This window comes from Heptranchias perlo, chromosome X (genome assembly GCF_035084215.1).
Source record: "Heptranchias perlo isolate sHepPer1 chromosome X, sHepPer1.hap1, whole genome shotgun sequence".
In the NCBI taxonomy this organism is placed as follows: Eukaryota; Metazoa; Chordata; class Chondrichthyes; order Hexanchiformes; family Hexanchidae; genus Heptranchias; species Heptranchias perlo.
Genome location: NC_090370.1, coordinates 331,275 through 353,774, shown reverse-complemented (window position 1 = coordinate 353,774; position 22,500 = coordinate 331,275). Strand labels below are relative to the sequence as shown.

General features: G+C 43.5%; 2 protein-coding genes across 9 annotated transcripts in view; both read left to right on the top strand.

Annotated features, from left to right (window-relative positions):
• Nucleotides 1-22,500, top strand: part of LOC137307041 (homeobox protein Hox-D3a-like) — a 107,966-nt gene that overhangs the window by 61,426 nt on the left and 24,040 nt on the right. The gene's annotated exons all lie outside the window — the stretch shown is intronic.
• Nucleotides 1-22,500, top strand: part of LOC137307042 (homeobox protein Hox-C4-like) — a 141,177-nt gene that overhangs the window by 96,037 nt on the left and 22,640 nt on the right. For 4 of the 8 annotated variants that reach the window (XM_067976385.1, XM_067976384.1, XM_067976386.1 and 1 more), the window contains 3 exons: nucleotides 81-1,255; nucleotides 2,547-2,844; nucleotides 6,609-7,379. In XM_067976385.1, coding sequence (XP_067832486.1) covers nucleotides 817-1,255; nucleotides 2,547-2,844; nucleotides 6,609-6,810 — 939 coding nt within the window. In that variant the 5' untranslated portion in view covers nucleotides 81-816 and the 3' untranslated portion in view covers nucleotides 6,811-7,379. Of the gene's footprint in view, nucleotides 1,256-2,546; nucleotides 2,845-6,608; nucleotides 7,380-8,442; nucleotides 9,697-22,500 lie in introns of those variants that run through there. The other 4 variants (XR_010959004.1, XR_010959005.1, XM_067976390.1 and 1 more) reach the window with 4 other exon arrangements.

Genomic DNA, 22,500 nt, shown 5'->3' with positions numbered 1-22,500 from the left:
CGGCACATGTTTAAACAGAAGAATCCATCATAGACAAGCACGAAAAGTCCAGTGTTGTGAATCTTTTATTTTTTTTCCAGTGCCTTTGCATAAACGAGTTTCCCCTGGTACGTGGGCCAGGCACGCACATGATTACAGATTACGGAGACGTTAACCTCGCCGCCCACCGCTAGCACTGGGCTCATCTTGTAGGTTCGCAGTCTGGTGTCGGGGGAAATCCCCACCGTCCGGAGGAAAATCCGTAATTCCTTAATTAAATGAGGGGGGGGGAGAAAGAGAGAGAGAGAGAAAGGAGATTTCTGCTTGTCCTTATTTATCGTTATGTCTCTGTTACACACCTTGTAGAGGCGATGGGAATTCGCTTTGTTGCACATTCCCCTCATTTTAACTGAGCACACTGAAAAAGTTTTCGTTTAATCCCGCCTCCCCCAGCCCTTAATTTACCCGGAGATACTTTTAGCAAAGGGAGGTCAGGTCCCCGGTGTTGGGTTGCACTCTGCACGGCTGCACCGCCGAGCAAGTCTCAGTACCCTGATGGGGAAAAAAAAACCAAACAAATGGCAAAAAGGGAAACGAAGTAAATACAAAGAATTATCGTCGTAATTTAAGATGGGTTCAGACGTGATAATCCACGATTATGTTCAGGGCGAAAATGATTCCTTATCCGGGGATTATCCGCCTTGTCCCATTGGCCTGTATCGCCACGTGGTCGAACTAAACTTTGCAGGTTCACCCGCGAGTAGGAGGGTTTTATTTTAACAGCAAGAAAAAAAAATCGACAAAAGCGAGAAAAAATTATTTCCACTCCAAAAATTAATGACCATGAGTTCGTTTTTGATGGACGCGAGCTACGTCGATCCTAAATTTCCTCCTTGCGAGGAATATTCGCAAAACAGCTACATACCCGAGCACAGCCAGGGATATTACCCCCGGTCCCGAGTGTCGTCCAGCCTACGCCAGGATTTGCAGCACCCGCGGCCGAACTATCCGTTGCGCCAGTCCGCCTGCGCCGGCGTCCCTCCGACCGTGCACCATGTGCCGGCGCAGGTCGGTCGCAACGTCCCCAGCAAGCAGACAGCCTGCGAGCCGGCCCCCGAGCCTCCCTGCGCCGCCGCCCACGCCAAAACCGGCACCTCCCCCTCGTCCCCGTCCTCCTCATCGGCGTGCAGTGTGCAGCACCCCGGGAACCGGGGGAGTACGAGTCCAAAGCAGCCCACGGTCTATCCCTGGATGAAGAAGGTTCACATGAACGCCGGTACGTAAACTTCAGCACTTGAACTCATTGGGGAGGTGGGTGGGGGGGAGAGGAGGGAAGACAGACAGAGAGAGGGGAGAGAGAGACAGACAGACATAGAGATAGACAGAGAGCGAGACAGAGAGACACATACAAAAACAGGGAGAGAGACACAGAAAGACAGAGGCAGAGCGAGAATGAGAGACAGGCAGATAGACACTTACAAAATAGAGAAAGACAGAGAGAGAAAGAGAGAGACAGAGAAAGAGAGAGACATACAGAGAGACAGACAAACCGAGACATACAAAGAGTGAGACAGAGACATACAGAGAGAGACAGAGACGCAGAAAGACAGAGACAGACAGACAGAAAGAGACAGGTAGACAGACAGAAAGAGACAGGTAGACAGACAGAGACATACAAAGAGAGAGACAGAGAGAGAGAGACAGAGAGAGACAGAGACGCAGAAAGACAGAGACAGACAGAGAGAGACAGACAGAAAGAGACAGGTAGACAGACAGAGACATACAAAGAGAGAGACAGAGACAGAGAGACATATACAAAAACAGGGAAAGAGACACAGAAAGACAGAGACAGACAGAGAGTGAGAGACAGGCAGATAGAGAGACACATAAAAATAGAGGAAGACAGAGAGAGGCAGAAAGAGAGGGAGAAAGAGAGAGAGAGACTGAGACAGACAGAGAGAGAAACAAACACAAATAGAAAGACAGAGAGAGATACACACAGATAGACAGAGACAGGGCGAGAGAGGGGGGACAGACTGAGAGACAGAGAGAGAGAGAGAGAGACAAAGGCAGAGAAAGAATGGAGTCAGGGACACACGGGAAGAAACCGTGAGAGAGTGAGAGAGGTAAGGGACAGAGTGAGAAACTCAGAGAGAGGTCAGAGAGGGGAGAAACAGAGAGAGAGAGACTGAAAGAGTTTGAATTTTAAATAACAGATTGAAGGTAAAAAAAAACATTGAGCAGGATTTACGATTCGGCTCTCACTGGGACAGAAGAGAGCCTCAATTACACTGATCGTAAATTTGTATTGCGAGGAAGTAAGCGACGCTCTCCGTGTGGCTATTTTATTGTGTGAGAGAGAGAGAGAGAGAGACTTCAAGCGTTAATGTGAGTGTAGAGTGTAAATAATTTTAAAAATCCTTCCTGGCAAAGTAATTCTTACAGCAGAGAGTTTTAGAGAGTGAGGATAGGGGCATGTACTGATAATATACACTGAATTTAAATTTCATTTCGCCTGGTGCCTTTTGTTACTCAGACATATATATTCTCTACTTTTATTTTTCCAGTGAATTCCAATTACCGAGGAACGGAACCGAAGCGGGCTCGGACCGCTTACACCAGGCATCAGGTCCTGGAGCTGGAGAAGGAGTTTCACTCCAACAGATATCTCACCAGACGCCGCCGCATCGAAATCGCTCACACTTTGTGCCTGTCCGAACGACAGATAAAAATCTGGTTTCAGAACAGGAGGATGAAGTGGAAGAAAGATCACCGGCTGCCGAACACCAAAGTCAGATCTGCCGCTGTCTCCGAGGCACTGTCACACCCCGTCCCCCTGGACCAGGGGCAGGAGGAAATCACAAGGTTATAGAAATAAGTCTAATCCCCCTCTCACCCCCCCACCAAAAAAAAAACCGAGGACTGGTTATTTATAGAATATATAATATATATATATTTTTTTTTGTTCCTCCGTTTTGGTTTTTCTTCCAAAAAAAATACCCCCCACTCAGAATTAATTCTTCCTGAGTTGGGCACGAAACGATTGCAGGTCAGGATAGTGTTTGGACCCGTGCTGAAGGGACCCACGTCAGTCAGGGTCTGATTCATTGGCAAAGACAAAGAAATCACAAAAATATCCCGTTCGAAGTTGTATGTTTCAATGGAGTGGACGTGTTTTAAGTTTGTTCACTTGTTTTAGGCACACACTCACACTCACACACTCGCACACACACTCACTCACTCACACACACACTCGCACACTCACTCACTCATTCACTCACACACGCGCACTCACACACACACACACACTCACACACACACTCTCACTCATACACTCACACACTCACATACACACTCTCACACACACTCACACTCACTCACACGCACACTCTCTCACACGCACACACTCACACTCACACACTCGCACACACACACTCACTCACACACACTCACACACACGCGCACTCACTCACACACACACTCACACACTCTCACTCATACACTCACACACACACTCACTCACTCACACACGCACTCACTCACACACTCTCACACACACTCACACACACTCACTCACACGCACAGTCTCTCACACGCACACACTCACACTCACACACACGCACTCACTCACACGCACACACACTCACACACTCTCACTCATACACTCACACACATACACACACACTCACACACTCACTCACACGCACACTCTCTCACACACACACTCACGCTCACACTCTCACACACACTCACGCTCACACTCTCACCCACACTCACGCTCACACGCACACTCTCACACTCTCACTCATACACTCACACACACATACACTCACACACTCTCACACTCACACACACACTCACTCACACGCACACTCTCACACGCACACTCACACGCTCTCACACACTCTCACTCATACACTCACATACACTCACACACACTCTCACACTCATACACACACACTCGCACACACACACTCACTCCCTGAAGGAGCAAATAGTGAGAAAAAAAGTTTGTTTTTGAACAAATGTTTGCGCGTGACACCATAAACTAATTGTAAATGTTTTTGGTCCAAATGGGTTTTTGTCTGTTGAAAGGGAAAGTTGCAAAAAAAGAGTGCGTCTTTTTTTTTAAAAATAAGAATTTCAAAAAGTAGTTTAGATAGTTTCACCGTGAAGTAGCAGGAGCGACTTTCAAAGTGTAAATTTGCAGTCCAAAGTTTTTAGTGTCGATGTGTTGTCTAGCGGTAATTAAAACATAGAATGTACTGTGTTTATATATATATATATATAGCAGGTTTATTTATGTATTCTGTTTCCTTATTGTATTTATCTATTCCCGCCTCCCCACCCTCAAAGAAATCCTAACTAGCTCAGTGATTTAAACCCCGGACTCATTTCAACATCCGCTGCACACAATTAGCGAACGCACTCGCCAGTGCGCCACTGCTTTAATTCGGAAGATTTTTTTTTGGGAAGGGTGGGGGTTTAATTCTGAAATCTGTGAGGTGTAAAGAAATCAGATCTGTACAATTGGTCGTTTTAACACAGCAATCTGTACCTGACCCCATACGCGAGGTGAGTCGGGTGAAAGTGAAGGGATTATTTATTATTTATTTATTACAAAGTTCGGACGCCTATCTTGTGTGTATATATATATATATTTCATTTTTAAAATAATAATCACTGGGGACTTAAAAAAAATAGACTGAAGCGTCTTAGGGAAAATGCTATGTAGAGACACAGACTGATAGTCTTGTGTGGAGGAAGGCGGTAGGATCGAACCTCCGACCAGCTGATCACAGAAATGTTGCAACCAATTATCCTGTCAGTAACACGCCAAAAATCCGCTCAAGTTATTTTTTAAACACGTGGGCTTTCTTGAAGTGATGATAAGGCTGGATTTCCTATCAGCACAATTAAGATATATATCTCGCTCTCTCTCTCTCTCTCTATAAACTATATATATATCCAGAAAATAATCCTGCCCTGTGTTTACATTCCTGTATTAATTGATCCGTGTGTCTCACGCGTAAACTGAAGGTTTGTAGCCTTTCACAATCTGTTCTTTGAACTGCCCTGAACTTTATCAGGGATCGAGATAGCACAGTGTTTGAAATTCTCAATCACTAACGTCCAGACACCGCGACCTTTAAAAGCGATATTTACTTTATCCATGAGTACAATTAAACCTTTAAGACTTTTTTTTTCAGACGTAAAACTGCTTAGTGATTCTGGAGTTTGGTGAGGGCAGTAGAGAAATTGTAATGATTAGGGAGTTTGAGAGTATCTGATCTTTAACACCGTTCAGCCTGTCTAATAATCTCCTCGGTTCAGTTGTTGATCCGTGCTGATTTTCTCTCTAGCTTGGTTTAACATCTCCCCCTCCTCTCTCTTTTTGTGAGAATTAAATATCCAAATCAAACCTTCTTAAGACGTACGTGTAAACCAGCCAGCTGTTAATTGGACCTCCTTTTTTCCCTGGGTAGCTGGGGGGGGAGAACTGCGCGCACTCATTTTTATCTTTTGGTGAATCTACTAATTTTTTTTTTTGCAGATCTCTCCAATACACGCAAAGTTTCCTCCGGGTTTATATTTTTAAAGATCTCAGAGAGGCAGACGGTGAAACCACACACACCAAATTCTTCAATATTGACGACAGTATATCTATCTGGAGGAGGAGGGGGGGGGGCTTTGCGGAATGGGGGAAGGGATCTCGGGCTCCAAATGTTAGTTATAAATATAGGAGATTGGGGGGGGGAAAGTGAGATGAATATTGAGTGTCATAATGAGACAGAAGTTTCGGTTCCCAAAATGATTTCCCACCGATTCAGAAAACAAGTTTTTTTTTCGTAGAATCATACAGCATAGAAGGAGGCCATTCGGCCCGTCGTTTCTGTGGCCGGCTCTTTGAAAGAACTATCCCACTCCCCCCCCCCCCCCCCATAGCCCTGCAAATCTTTCCCCTTTAAGTATTTATATAGTTTGGAAAGTTACTATAGAATCTGCTCCCACCGCCCCTTTCAGGCAGCGCGTTCCAGGTCAGAACAACTCGCTGCGTAAATAAAATTCTCCTCATCTCCCTCCCTCCCTCCCTCTGGTGCTTTTGAGACGAATTGATCAACATTTCAAAATTAGATTTCATCCCGGCCCAGTTTAACAATTTTCTTAATTTAAAAAAAAAGTGAATTTATATATTTATAATACTTTTACCTGAAGCCACTCTCGGTCAAACCGCCACAGGTAGATTCCGTTTCGTTTACGATTAAGTTTTGTGTGTGTGAGTTGTATCGCCGCCTCTTTCTCTCTTATCATGCAAAAGAATTTTTTTTTAAACTTGGGAGAAAACTTTGGGTGCTGATGAAGAATTGATATTTTATTATTTAACCAAAGCAAAAAGCATTAATCAGTTACGCTGGAAATTATTGAGAAAGCTATTCGCGTGGGCAAGTCAGATAAAATCACCAAGTAAGTAACTTAAATTTATTCTGGCCTTTTTTCGACAACAATAACAAGAAAAAAAGTCCGGAAAATGGGATTTGTGAGAGTTTAGATCCCCTTATGAACCTCGGGCAGCGATCCACTGGCATCAGAAAATAAATAAATAAATAAATAAATACCTTCTCGTCCAGATATCGCAACTGGCCCAGGGACCTGCCTCGAAACGGCCACATCTTTGTTGCAGTTGTAATCACGATCGGTCTCTGCCGGAGTCGCGTCTCGCCCCCTCGACGCATTCCATGTGGAGAGACCCCCAAAAGGGGCTTTATGCGCGATCGAGTGAACGGCGACCAGCCCGGGTTCAGCGAGAGGACACATTTTCTATTCCATTGAGTTTTATTTCAGCCGGGCAAAGGTTTGACCTTTTAAAACCTTTGACCCGCCGAGAGGCTCCTGACGAGGCCCATTCTGTGAACTCGACATTATATGTAACGGCCTCGCCGCTGTTAGGCGTCTTTGTAGCGGGGGTGGGGAGGGGGGCTGTAGCAATAGAAAGATCGTGTACCAGTGAATCGGGGCTTATTGTTTGCCATTTAAATGTCCCAACTCCCAACACCACCCCAGAAAAAAAAAATCTGCCCAAGGTTGAAACTGCGGCCAAATCTCTTTTCGGTTTGGGGGACTATTGAGAGAGTCAAAGATCTGCTGTTCATCCTCCACAGTTCCAGTAAGTCGATGTAAAATGGGAAGGGGGGTGGGGGGGGAGATGTCTGAAATTTTAAAATATTCTCAGATGCACTACGTATAGTCCACTGTATGTTTCTCTACTTTTTATATATATATAAATATATTTAAAAAAATACACAGCGGGTTTATATTTATTCTATCAGTTCCATATTTAAACTGTTCCAGGTAATGGACACGTGTAAAGTTAATGAATACAATTGGTGAGAAATAAAACAGATGGATGTTTGAAAAGTTATAATTTGTATTGTTTTTTTTTTAAATTACAGAAGTAAGGGGATATATATACACATGTGTGTGTGTGGGGGGGGGGGTTATATGTATATATATACATAATATGTGTGTGTGAGGTGTGTATATATGTGCGTATGCGTGTGTGTCTATATATACGTGTGTATATAATATATGTATATATTATACACGTATATATACATATGTGTGTATGTGTAGATATATATGTGTGCATGTGTAGATATGTATATGTGTGTGTGAATGTGTATATACATATATGTGTGTATATGTAGATATATATATGTGTGTGAATGTGTAGATATATATATGTGTGTGAATGTGTATATACATATATGTGTGTATATGTAGATATATATATATGTGTGTATGTGTAGATATATATATGTGTGTGAATGTGTATATACATATATGTGTGTATATGTAGATATATATATGTGTGTGTAGATAGGTATATGGGTGTGTATGTGTAGATATATATATGTGTGTGTGAATGTGTATATACATGCATGTGTAGATATATATATGTGTGTGTGTAAATATATATATGTGTGTGTGTATGTGTATATACATATATGTGCACGTGTGTGTATATGTATGTGTGTGGTGCATATATATGTGTGTATATATGTGCATACATATATGCACACATATGTACGCATACATAGATATATATGCACGTGTAAAAATATATATTTGTGTGTATAATATGTGTGTTTATAAATTTATATAGCAGCCAGTTAAAAATGAATTGAATCATTTTTTTAAGGGGCGTGTGAACTATAGACCTCGGTGTAAGTCACGAGAAGTGTAATATTTAATAACTATTTCACCACTGCGGTTCCTCGCTAGTTTCAGCCCCGCCGTGTGCCCCTCTAACGGGTGGCAGACTGTTAACATTTCCAGGGGATCTGATTGCAGGCAGATGAGGAACACGAAAAAGAAAATCTGTTTTTATCCTGAGGTTTACACACCCTCCTCCCGCCTCTCTCCTGAGTTTAAAAATCTCGTTATATTTTTTTTATGCCATAGGAAAACCAAAATATATTCTACCACTCTCTCGCGATCCGGGCATGCAAGGGAAGAGTTGCCAAAAAAAAAAACACAAGCAATAAACTGAGTGATACTTAAGATACATCAACGTCGATGCTCATTGTGCTATTGGAAGGAATATAATTTAAGAGTGAGTGGAAGGGCCTTCTATTTAAGTGTTTGAGTTACGACGAGAAGCCTGTAAACGACATGGGCTCATGTAAGTAACTCATATTTATTGTCTTGTCATATATCACCATCAGTGATATGGTTTTACGCTTCCTAATCTGTCGCCCTGATTTATTTCATTGGACTGTGTCCCAAATAGTCTCGGAGTGTGAGGTTTCCTGGAATAGTTCCGCCGAGTATTCCAAGCGGGAGCAGCATGCTCGGGGATATCAGGCTTCATGGCATCGCACTTTTATTATTATTATTAGTTTTTTCTAACCCTCCTGGAGTCCTTCCCATTCGGGAGTTCCCCGGACTATGCTTATATAAAAAAATGCAGTAGACGAATTTAAGGAAAATCGCTTTCCCGGAATATCCTTGAACTTGCCAAAATTTTTTAAAAAATGTCTATTGCAGCCTGATTCCCAAGCACCGCACGGCCTATTCTCCTGTTCGTGATTTTAAAAATGGAAACTGGTTTCTCGGTCCTTTGCAATTGCGCCATTAACCCTTTAAGGATGATTTCAATCTTTGGAATTTTTTTTTTGTTAAAGTTCCCATTTCTGTCATGCTTTTCCTCTGTATACGGGCCTGTTTGATGCCCGTGCGCCTGTGGATTGACTTTGTATAAATATATAGGTGTGTCTCACATATATTTGTGTGTAATTATGTATGGGCCTGATATATATATTTCCCCGTGTGTACATATGATATACATTTCTGTGTGTGGCAGTATATACACAGGTATGTGTCTGAAACACATTTGTATGTGTACATATGTATCTGTATTTCTTTCTTTCTCTGCAGATGTATCTATGTGACATAATTGATATGACTGTGTGTACTTAGAGTTATATATATATGTGTGGGAGTTGTACATATCTATGGGTGTAGTATACGTTTGAGTATGAGTACATATATATAAAGGTTTCAAATATTTTTCTGCGATATATATTTTGTGTTTACATAGCTATATTTTTGATATAAATCTAATTCCGTGTGTCTGTGTGAGACTGTGTGTATTTATAAATGTGGCTAGTGTACATTTGTTTGTATACACATGCAAGTGTTCAATGTATATCTATCTGTGTATGGCTCAGTGTTTATCTATGTATGTGTCTGATATGTATTTTTATGTTTTGCATATGTATATGTGTGATTTTTGTTTGTGTGTCGATATCTGTGACTGGAAGATATTTATATATGTGTACATATTTATGTTGATATATTTGTATACGTATAATTGTATGTGTAATATGTATTTGTGTACGTGTTTTTGTACAAATGTATTTTTGTGTGCGACTGCGTACATATTTGTACGTCTGATATGTGTGTGTGGCCATATAAATATTTCCATGTACCTATTATGTCTGTGGTATGTATCTATGTGTGTGTCTCAGTGTGTACCTATATATGTATCTCATATGCATTTGTGCATACGTTTGTGCCTAATACATATTGTGTATACATAAGCACTTGTCTGACATACATTTGTGCCAGTGTACATAATTATGGTTCATAAGTGTGTCATTTTTGTACATATGTATATATGTTTATATATTGGTATGTGTTGCTGTGTGTGCATAATATTTGCCTGTAATATATATACATATGTTTTATATTTCTGTGTGAGGCTGGGTGCATGCATGTCCCTGCTATGTATTTGTGTGTTTGTACAAATGTATGTGTTTGATATGTATTTGTCTGTGTGCATGTGTATTTTTTGTTTTGTGTGTACATAAGCGTGTGTTTGAAATGCATTTGTGTGTGACGGTGTGTGCATATACATTTGAGTTTGTGAGTGTGTGTACACGCCTGTATCTGGTACATATTCATATGCATGTTTTGTGTACATATGTATGTGTGCAAAATATATCTGCTCTAGCAAAGAGCTGGCAGAAATATAATAGGCTGATTCACCTACCTCTGTAGTGTAAATTTCTATGTGTGTGAGAAAGAGAGACAGGGACTGTGCTCGTGCGTGTGTTTATGATATGCATTTGTCTGTCATTGTGTGTCGAGTATGACTGATATATCTCTGTATGTGTACATAGGTGTGTGATATAAGTTTATGTGTATTTATGTATTTGAGGTATATGGTATATTATAGTTATGTCACTATGTGTATACATATGTCTGATTTATATATGTGTGATGCAGAACTGCAGAACAAGACTTAAACCCATCAAGTCCTTGTGAGTCCTTTGCTTTGCCAATCAACAACTAATCCCACTGCCCCACCCTCTCCCCATATCCCTATTATCGCCCTCTGCCTCAAATACTTATCGATTTTTTTCCCTCAAAAGATGCAATGATCTCTTCCTCAACCCCTCCCTGTCAGGAAGCATTCAATTCTCCAACAGCCCCCTGTGTAAAGGAATTCCTCCTAACCTCTGTCTGCACTTTCTTAGTGACCATTTTAAACTGGTGATTCCCTCGTCACCGACTTCCTGACCAGAGGAAATAATCTTTCTATTCACCCCATCAAAACCCTTTATAATTTTTTTTTAAACTCTATTTAAATCTCCTCTTAGCTTCCTCTGCTCCAGTGGCAGTATCTCAAAATCTCTCCTCATAACTATAGTCTCTCATCACTTGTATCCCGTTATAGTTGTATCAGCGTGTGTGGATGTGTACATATCTACATGTCCGATATATTAGTGAGCGTGGCTGTGTGCATTTATGGATATGTCAGATATGCATTGGTCTGTGTTCTCATAGGTATGTATCTAATATTTATCTGTATGTATGACTGTGTATACTTATGTATTTGTCTGATATTGTTTGTGCAGCTATGTGTACATATGTATCTGCCTGACATTTATTTGTGTGTACATATGTATGTGCCTGATATTTATTTATGTGTACATATATATGTGTCTGGTATATATTTGTGTGTACATAAGTATGTGTCTGATATTTAGTTATGTGTACACATGTATGTGTCTGGTATATATTTGTGTGTACATAAGTACGTGTCTGATATTTAGTTGTGTGTACATATGTATGTGTAATTGTGTGTGTGTCTCTCTCTTTATGTGTGACGACGATATATGAAATAATAATGATCTCAAGAAAGGCAAAGCATGAGCACACACCGAATTGGGATCGATAAATTCGCCCTACCCAAGTATATTTGTTTTTTTTTTGGACCGGCGGGCTCGATGCCCGTCACACACAGACATGGACACCCAGACACAGATACTCACACACACATACCACACAAAACAGCAAGGGGATGAACAGCGCAGTCCCTTGGCGCCGTGTGATGTATTTTCCCCCACCGCCGTCCCTCTCCTCTCTCCATCCTCAGGTACCACTTCATCGACGGTCGATACCGAGACGATTTGGTGCCCGGATCCCAAGTTCTGGCAAGGTGGAACTAAAGAAAGTTTTATTTTTTTTAGGTTGGAGACCGAGCCAAGCACCAGAGCCTCTCTGGCCAGCCCGCTCGGTCCCGGGTAACTGTGCGTGCGACCCAGGGAATGCGGGAGGGTGGGATGTGCAGAGTGATGGATTATTTTTAATTAATTCTCGGGATATGCGGCAAGCCCGGCTTTTATTGGCCCGTCCCCTAGTTGTCCTGGGAAGATGGTGGTGGTGATGCGCCTTCTCTCTTGGGCTGCTGGGAGCGGCTTTGCTACAACTGTCAGGCCCCATTTCAAAAAGGCAGCTAAGAGTCGGCGTGGGACTGGAGTCACATATAAGTGTTTCCTTCCCCTAAAGGACATTTAGTGAACCGGTTGGGTCGATCTGACAGCTTTCACTTGTCACTTTTTTTTTAACTGATTTTTATTTTCCGGATTTTCTTTCTTAGAAGCTGATTTGAAAGTCTCAAATTGCCATGAGTAATGTTATATTTAAACACAATCCGAGTGAGAACTAGTGGAGAGTTTGTATCGCTGCCTTTTGTATCTGTCTGTAATAGATAGCTTCCTCTTTTGTAAATAGCTGTTTGACTCTGTAATGTGCAGCTGGAGGTAGTTTTTTTTTAAAAATGTCATTCTGAAATGATTCATAGCCAGAGACAGCGCGAGAGAGAGAGAGAGAGGCAAAGAGAGAGGGAGAGAGAGAGAGACGGGGATAAAGAAGAGAGTAAATCGAGAAAGGAGAGCAGAGAGGAAAGTGAGAGAGAGAGGCGGAGAGAAGGAAAGAGGAGGAGGTGGATAGAGAAAGGGGGAGAGAAAGAGGAAGGCGCACAGAAAACGGGAGAAAGAGAGGTGGGCGGAGAAGGTTAGAAAGAGTGGAGAAGCAGAGGGGAAGTTAGAGTATAGGAGGAGGGGAAAGAGAGGCGGGGAAGAACTGAAATAGAGAGACAGACAGACAGACAGTAAGGGATACAGAGTGAGAGAGAGAGTCAGAGTGAGGCAGAGAGAGTGAGGCAGAGAGGGTGAGGCAGAGAGGGTGAGACAGAGAGAGTGGGGCAGAGAGAGTGAGGCAGAGAAAGTGGGACAGTGAGAGTGAGACAGTGAGAGTGAGACAGTGAGAGTGGGACAGTGAGAGTGAGACAGTGAGAGTGGGACAGAAAGAGTGAGACAGAGAGAAAGAGAGACTGGGAGACAGAGAGAGAAGGCAGAGAGAGAGAAAGAGACAGACCGCGAGACAGGCAGACAGCGTCAGAGAGAGAGTCAGAGAAAGTCAGAGAGATAGAGAGGGAGACAGAGAGATAGAGAGGGAGACAGAGAGAGGGAGAGAGAAGGCAGAAGGAAGAAGAAGAGAGACAGACCAAGAGAGAGAGATAGACAGATAAAGAGTGTCAGAGTCAGAGAGAGACAAAGGCAGAGAGACAGTGAGAGCGACAGTGGTAGAGACAGAGAGCGAGAGAGTCAGAGAGACAGAGACAAAGAGAGAGAGAGAGTGAGAGGGAGAGAGAGTGAGAGAGAGAGAGAGAGAGAGAGACAGAGAGAGAGAAAGACAGAGAGAGAGAGAGACAGAGAGAGAGACAGAGAGAGAGGGAGAGAGAGACAGAGAGCGAGAGTGAGAGAGAGAGAGAGACAGAGAGAGAGAAAGACAGAGAGAGAGTGAGAGGGAGAGAGAGAGACAGAGACAGAGAGAAAGTCAGAGAGAGAGAGAAGGCAGAAAGACGGAGAAGTGCAGAGAGACAGAGAGGGGTCATGAACCTGTAACAAAGTTCCTTGTTCTGATTTATTACATCCGTAAGACTAAATTACGAGTTTAAGTTAATATTTATTTTTTAAAATCCCGTTTCCGTCCTCTGGATTCTCATTCAATTATTTTCTATCTACCCTCCCTTTTAATCACCGGCGCCTTCGTTTACCGCATACTCAATTTTTTTAAAAAGCACACTGAAAACATATTTTTATCTTGAACAAGTAATTTTAATATCCACTTTTCTGCAGCTCATTCCAACAAAACGGGGAGGGAGAGAGACAGGGAGAGACAGAGTGAAAGAGGGACAGAGAGAGAGAGAGAAATGTAAGATAAACAGAGAGACAGAAAAAATGAAAGAGGGATAGGGTGAGAGAGAGAGAGCAAAATGAAAGATAGAACAGAGATAGAAAAAATGAAAGAGGGACAGAAAGAGAGAGAGAGAGAGCAAAATGAAAGATAGACAGAGAGATATAAAAAATGAAAGAGGGGCAGAGTGAGAGAGAGAGCAAAATGAAAGATAGACAGAGAGATAGAAAAAATGAAAGAGAGGCAGAGTGAGAGAGAGAGAGCAAAATGAAAGATAGACAGAGAGATGTAAAAAATGAAAGAGGGGCAGAGTGAGAGAGAGCAAAATGAAAGATAGAACAGAGAGATAGAAAAAATGAAAGAGAGGCAGAGTGAGAGAGAGAGTAAAATGAAAGATAGACAGAGAGATATAAAAAATGAAAGAGAGGCTGAAAGAGAGAGAGCAAAATGAAAGATAGACAGAGAGGTAGAAAGTGAGAGTGAGTCAGACAAAGAGAGAGTGTGAGAGAGAGAGTAAGATGAAAGATAGACAGAGAGATAGAAAAAATGAAAGAGAGGCAGAGTGAGAGAGAGAGAGAGAAAAATGAAAGATAGACAGAGAGAGAGAGATGGAAAAGTGAAAGAGAGAGACTGAGAGAGAGAGAGAGAGAGAAACCCGTTATCGATGTTCGTTTTTTAAGAGCGTCCCGATTAACCGAGGAAGCCTTCAATCGCCTTTGGAATGTAAATGAATCCGTGTGAAAATATTCTCTAGTTCCAAGTTCAGTCCAGGTGAATGATGGAATCATTAATTTGGAGTTCCCCCCCATCCCATCCCCTCCCTCGCCCACTCCCGAGGTCCCTCCCATGTTTTGTGTTAAAGTACCAGTCTGATTCAGATATTCATTTGATTATCCAGTCCTGCCGGGATTCAGGGTCAAATTTTACTTTTATCCTAGTCGGTGTAAAACGCGAAAAAAAAAAGCAACAGGAGAACGCGGCGCGGATCAGAAAATGGAGAAAAGGGCGCTTTTCTGTCCTCCCCGAGGAGAGAGAGAGACTTTAGTGAATTGTACAATCTTTGCACATTGACCCCGGAACCATTGCCGAGTTAACCCCTTATTGTCACGAATTTGAATTTTTGGAATAGTTTATCCTGGTGTTAAGAGGTAAGTTGAGCTCAGGGCCTGTCAGATGTAAGGTTCATTTTTTTTTTGCAATTTCTCCCGTATTTCCAATATCCCATTGCTTGCATGAAGGGTAAATCGATAAACCTATTATTTTTTTTTTTGGAATTCGTTATGACCCCGGCCCATCTTTGGCGGGGATAGAAATGTGCCCTTCTGTCTAACAGAGTGAGAGATCTGAGGAGGGAGGGAAAGATAGAGATAGAGAGAGTGAGAGTGAGGGAGAGACAGAGGCAGACAGAGACAGAGAGAGAGAGAGGGGGGGGGGAGAGGGAGAGAGAGAGAGAGGGGGGAGAGACAGAAATACAGAGGTAAAGAGGCTGGGAGAGACAGAGAGAGAGAGAGAGGGGGAGAGAGGGAGAGAGAGAGGGGGGAGAGAGGGAGAGAGAGAGAGAGGCAGACAGAGACAGAAATACAGAGGTAAGGAGGCTGGGAGAGACAGAGAGAGAGAGAGGGGGGAGAGAGGGAGAGAGAGAGAGAGGCAGACAGGGACAGAAATACAGAGGTAAAGAGGCAGGGAGAGACAGAGAGAGAGAGAGAGGGGGGAGAGAGGGAGAGAGAGAGAGAGGCAGACAGAGACAGAAATACAGAGGTAAAGAGGCAGGGAGAGACAGAGAGAGAGAGAGAGGGGGGGGAGAGAGGGAGAGAGAGAGGGGGGGAGAGAGGGAGAGAGAGAGAGGCAGACAGGGACAGAAATACAGAGGTAAAGAGGCAGGGAGAGACAAAGAGAGAGAGAGAGGGGGAGAGAGGGAGAGAGAGAGGGGGGAGAGAGGGAGAGAGAGAGAGAGACAGACACGGACAGAAATACAGAGGTAAAGAGGCAGGGAGAGACAGAGAGAGAGAGAGAGGGGGGAGAGAGGGAGAGAGAGAGAGGCAGACAGGGACAGAAATACAGAGGTAAAGAGGCAGGGAGAGACAGAGAGAGAGAGAGAGAAGGGGGAGAGAGGGAGAGAGAGAGAGAGGCAGACAGGGACAGAAATACAAAGCAAATAGACAGAGGTACAGAGAGACAGAGAGACACAGAGAGGGGGGGGAGAGACAGAGGCAGACAGGGACAGAAATACAAAGCAAATAGACAGAGGTACAGAGAGACAGAGAGACACAGAGACACAGAGAGAGAGAGGGAGAGAGACAGAGGCAGACAGGGACAGAAATACAGAGACAAAGAGTCAGAGGTACAGAGAGACACAGAGAGAGAGAGGGAGAGAGACAGAGAGGGAGAGAGAGGGAGAGACAGAGGCAGACAGGGACAGAAATACAGAGACAAAGAGAGAGAGGTACAGAGAGACAGTGACAGAGAGAGACAGAGAGACACAGAGAGAGAGAGACAGAGAGAGAGAGAGATTGCAGGAAATAAATAAAGAGGTAAAGAGAGAGACATAGAGAAGGAGAGTGAGATAGAGAGAGAGTGAAAATAGAGCGAGAGTGTAAGCTAGAGAGAGACACACACAGAGAAAGAGAGAGAGAGGCAGAGAGACCGAAGTACAGAGAGACAGAGACAGAGAGAGACAAAGAAACAGAGAGAGAGAGAGGCAGAGAGAGGCAGAGAGACAGGGATATAGAGAGACAGAGACACAGAGAGACAGAGAGAGAGAGAGAGATTGCAGGAAATAAATAGAGAGGTAAAGAGAGAGACAGAGAGAACGAGAGTGAGAGAGAGAGAGCGAAAATAGAGAGAGAGGGTGAGCTAGAGCGAGACACACAGAGAAAGAGAGAGAGAGACAGAGAGAACGAGAGTGAGATAGAGAGAGAGCGAAAATAGAGAGAGAGTGTGAGCTAGAGAGAGAGACACACAGAGAAAGAGAGACAGAGACAGAGAGAACGAGAGTGAGATAGAGAGAGAGCGAAAATAGAGAGAGAGGGTGAGCTAGAGAGAGACACACAGAGAAAGAGAGAGAGGCAGAGAGAACGAGAGTGAGATAGAGAGAGAGCGAAAATAGAGAGAGAGGGTGAGCTAGAGAGAGACACACAGAGAGAAAGAGAGAGAGAGACAGAGAGAACGAGAGTGAGATAGAGAGAGAGCGAAAATATAGAGCGTGAGCTAGAGAGAGAAGGGACGCGGACGTTAAGCATCAAATTCCATTTTAAAATGATTCTTGTTTGCGCAGAGACCCATTTGCAATATTTACATCACCGAGGCATGAACCGTGTGTGCGTTTACACAGCAAGACAGTGGTCTGAAAATCTCATAATTACACCCCCCCCCTCCTTCCCTCTCTCCCCCGCCCTCACTTCATGCAGTTCCCTGTCAAACTCGAAGCTCGCCTCTTCGAAAACGGGCTTGCGTATTTATTTGCCTATTTTATGTATTTATCGCTTATTCCAGAATACCCCACACCGGCTCCATTGTGGTTGACGGCCCCAAGCGAAGCCAGAAATGAGGTGTGATTTACAGATCTCCCCAACGATCCAGCTTTTGATTAAGGCTGCGGAACTGCAATCGGAGGCCAGTCATGCCGCGCGTAAACTCCAAGCAAGTGTGAGTGACAGATTGCTGTGAAGCAGGAACGGCAGAATGAGTGGCTGAATGAATGAAGGGGAGGCAGGAAATCGCGTGCTTTATAATTTAGCCTTCGATTTTAAGGGGTCAAGATGGTCTGTGGGATTATCTGTTTATTTATTTTGTGTCTGTGTGTCTATTTTCTCTCTCTCTCTCTTCCCCCGGATTAGGATTGAAAATCTGACGAGTGTGTTGCCTGCAAAGGGGTAAAGGTTGAGTGCGTTAGGAGCTGCGTTTCCTCCACCGCCATTGTCTGTTTGCAAAGGCTGCATTAGCGAAGAGAGAGGCTGTAACTCCCAGTGTTTTATGACCGCACGACCAGATGTTTAAAATTCATTGCCTCTGAGCTCCGTCGCTGCGTCTGTTTCTTTTTCCTGCGGAACCATCAGGCTATAATTTGTCCCATCTAACTTGCTTTGTTCTTTCCTCCCATCCCCTTCCACCCTCTCTTTGAACATGAGAATGTTTTGCGGGAGATTTCTTTCCCCCCAATCTAGATCATTAATCCATAAAACGGCGCCCACCAATCTTAATTACTCCGAGAGGGAGAGAGAGAGAGAGAGAGGAGAGAGCCCGCGGTCAGCACCGAGCTTAGGCCCCTCTCTAAAATGCAGTTAGATATCTGAAATTAAATTGCACCTAATTAATCATTTCGGTAACACACGCACACACATAGGTGCACACACTAGATAGATAGATAGACAGATAGACAGATAGATAGATAGACAGAGAGATAGATAGACAGAGAGATAGATAGGTAGATAGATAGATAGATAGACAGAGAGATGGATAGATAGATAGAGAGAGAGATAGGTAGAGAAATAGACAGATAGATAGATAGATAGATAGATAGATAGATAGATAGATAGATAGATAGATAGATAGATAGATAGATAGATAGATAGATAGATAGACAGAGAGATAGATAGAGAGATAGACAGAGAGATAGATAGACAGGGAGATAGATAGAGAGAGAGAGATAGGTAGAGAAATAGACAGATAGAGAGATAGATAGATAGAGAGATAGATAGTTAAATAGATAGATAGAGAGATAGATAGATAGATAGACAGAGATAGATAGATAGATAGACAGACGGAGAGATAGATACATAGATAGATAGATAGATAGATAGATAGATAGATAGATAGAGAAATAGACAGATAGAGATAGATAGATAGATAGATAGATTCACACACACCAGGATATATACACACAAACACACAGCTATACACAAGCAGACACATACACACATATATACAAAGACATACATATTGGCACACAAAGATACACACAGAAATATTCACGTACGTGCATATAAATCGCCCACAAAGTTAAATAATCATATATGCACACTGAGATATACATATGCACAATGAGATATACATATGCACACTGAGATATACATATGCACACTGAGATATACATATGCGCACACACAAGTGATATACGCAAATGCAGAATGAGCAATCACACACAGATTTACACACACTCACAGGCACGAGCACAAATATATACACATATAGACGTAGACATACAAATACACACAGATGTATACACACTGATAAATGCAGATACACACATATCCACAGACACGGAGTTATCCAGCTGCCTATACACACACATACACATACATAAATACATACAGATACACACACATACATACAAACACATACATACACATACACACACTCACATACACAGATACACACAGATATATATATAAACACACATATATACACACATACACACAGATACACACATAAATAAAACACACATATATGCACACACATATAAAACAATACAATGTAATTTTATTCCCTGTACCTCTGACAGTTTTTACAATGTATATTTGGCGCGGGTTTAACTCTCTGAAATAAATAACTGACCTGCAATATCAGAGATTCAGGCAGGAGATCATTGAAAAAAATATCAACAGAGGAGAGTTAATTACAGACATGTCTTTAGAGATTTTTGTGCAAGGAAAAATGCACAAAACACTTTCAATTTTAATTTAAGGCGAGTTCAGTTTCACTAAAAGCGGGAGACGGGATTGAAAGAGCGAAAGGACAATGGGCTGAATGGAGATTTGGTAACCGATCCTCAGCCTCAATAGAAGGGGTTCACATATCATCACAGAAAGTAGTTTACCTGGGATGGGGGCAGGGGAGTGAACAGTGAGACAAAGCAGCATTGGGCAGGTAATCCGTACCTAACCACAACATCATAGAATCATACACAGCACAGAAAGAGGCCATTCGGCCCATCGTGCCTGTGCCAGCTCTTTGAAAGAGCTGTCCAATTAATTCCACTTCCCCCCTCCCCCCTGCTCTTTCCCCATAGCCCTGCAATCTTTTCAAGATCACTCCTCCCACCACCACCACCACCCCCACCCATCCCAGGGGCTGCATAGATAGGTGCCATCAACCTGCACCCTGTCCGCGTTAATTCCCAGGTATCCCACGCTGCTGATGCGAACAGATCACGGGTGTTCTGGCCTGGAATTCGCTCGCCCCCCAACAAGGCAGCGGCGCCCAGAACAGCCCTGTCCAAACCTTCAGGCCCCCCACAAACAGCGCAAGATAGGCTGGGTGCCACGGGTATATAATCCCCACCAGGCAGCGTGAGGGGCAAATCCCAGGGGCGAAACACCGGTTAGGCCACAGTTAGAGTATTGTGTGCAGTTTTGGGGCGTCCCATTGTAGAGATCTAGGAGTACAGGTTCATAGCTCCTTGAAAGTGGAGTCACAGGTGGATAGGGTGGTGAAGAAGGCATTCAGCATGCTTGGTTTCATTGGTCAGAACAATGAATACAGGAGTTGGGATGTCTTGTTGAAGTTGTACAAGACATTAGTAAGGCCACACTTGGAATACTGTGTACAGTTCTGGTCACCCTATTATAGAAAGGATATTATTAAACTAGAAAGAGTGCAGAAAAGATTTACCAGGATGCTACCGGGACTTGATGGTTTGACTTATAGGGAGAGGTTGGATAGACTGAGACTTTTTTCCCTGGAGAGTAGGAGGTTTAGGGGTGATCTTATAGAAGCCTATAAAATAATGAGGGGCATAGATAAGGTAGATAGTCAAAATCTTTTCCCAAAGGTAGGGGAGTCTATAACGAGGGGGCATAGATTTAAGGTGAGAGGGGAGAGATACAAAAGGGTCCAGAGGGGCAATTTTTTCACTCAAAGGGTGGTGAGTGTCTGGAACGAGCTGCCAGAGGCAGTAGTAGAGGCGGGTACAATTTTGTCTTTTAAAAAGCATTTGGACAGTTACATGGGTAAGATGGGTACAGAGGGATATGGGCCAAGTGCAGGCAATTGGGACTAGCTTAGTGGTATAAACTGGGCGACATGGACATGTTGGGCCGAAGGGCCTGTTTCCATGTTGTAAACTTCTATGATTCTATGAAAAAAACACAGATTCACCAGGATGGTGCCAGAGATGGGAGACTATAGTTCTGAGGAGAGACTCGAGACACTGGAACTTTTTCCACTGGAGCAGAGAAGGCTTTTAATAGGGGTTTATTTTTAAATTGTGAAGGGTTTTGATGGAGTGAATAGGGAAAAGTTAATTCCTCCAGTCGGAGAATCAGTGAGGAGGGGTCAACGGTTTAAAATTGTGACTAAGAAAGTGCGGAGAGAGGTGAGGAGAAATTCCTTTACACAAGGGGTCGCTGGGGAATGGAGTGGGGGGGTTTGAGGCAGAGATCATTGCATCTTTTGAGGAAAAAAAATTGGATAAATATTTGAAGCAGAGGAAGATAGCGAGTGGTTAGGACCTGGAATTCACTGCCTGAGGGGGTGGCAGAGGCAGATTTAATCATGGCCTTCAGAAGGGAACTGGATAAGTACTTGAAGGGAAAAAATTTGCAGGGCTACGGGGATAGGGCGGGGGAGTGGGACGAGCCGGATTGCTCTTGCAGAGTACCGGCACGGACTCGATGGGCCGAATGGCCTCCTTCCGTGCTGTAACCTTTCTATGATTCTATAAAGGGCTATGGGGAGAGAGCGGGGCAATGGGATCAGTTTGGGATTGATACAGGGCTATGGGGAGAGAGTGAGGCAGTGGGATTAGTGTGAGATTGATACAGGGCTATGGGGAGAGAGCGGGGCAGTGGGATTAGTTTGGGGATTGATACAGGGCTATGGGGAGAGAGCGGGACAGTGGGATTAGTTTGGGGATTGATACAGGGCTATGGGGAGAGAGCGGGGCAGTGGGATTAGTGTGGGATTGATACAAGGCTCTGGGGAGAGAGTGGGGCAGTGGGATTAGTGTGGGATTGATACAGGGCTATGGGGAGAGAGTGGGGCAGTGGGATTAGTGTGGGATTGATACAGGGCTATGGGGAGAGAGCGGGGCAGTGGGATTGATACAGGGCTATGGGGAGAGAGTGGGGTTAATATTTCTGTTCACTGCAACATGTCATCACAGCTCGTCTATTCCAGTAATAATTAAGCGAATGTTTAATTTCTTGCAGCAATTATATCAATCTAAATTCAATTAATTGAACTGCGGTACAACATTTAAATCGGTTTAGCTGTCAGCGGCGATATGTTGCGCTTTATATGCGAAAGAGTTGTTTTTAAGACAGAAAGCTCTGGGCCCGAATATATTCGCAACTATCTCGGTTTCTGTTCTGTACTTTTCCCTCTCAGCGGGCGCGAATCACGCACAGATACCTCCGGTTCATTCTTTGAGTATTGGTTATCAGAATCCGCCAAGACAGTTCCTAATTGAACAGATGAAAGAAAAGCTCAGGGGAAGAGAAGGAGCGGAACACAGGCGTGGGGAGAAAGGACAGG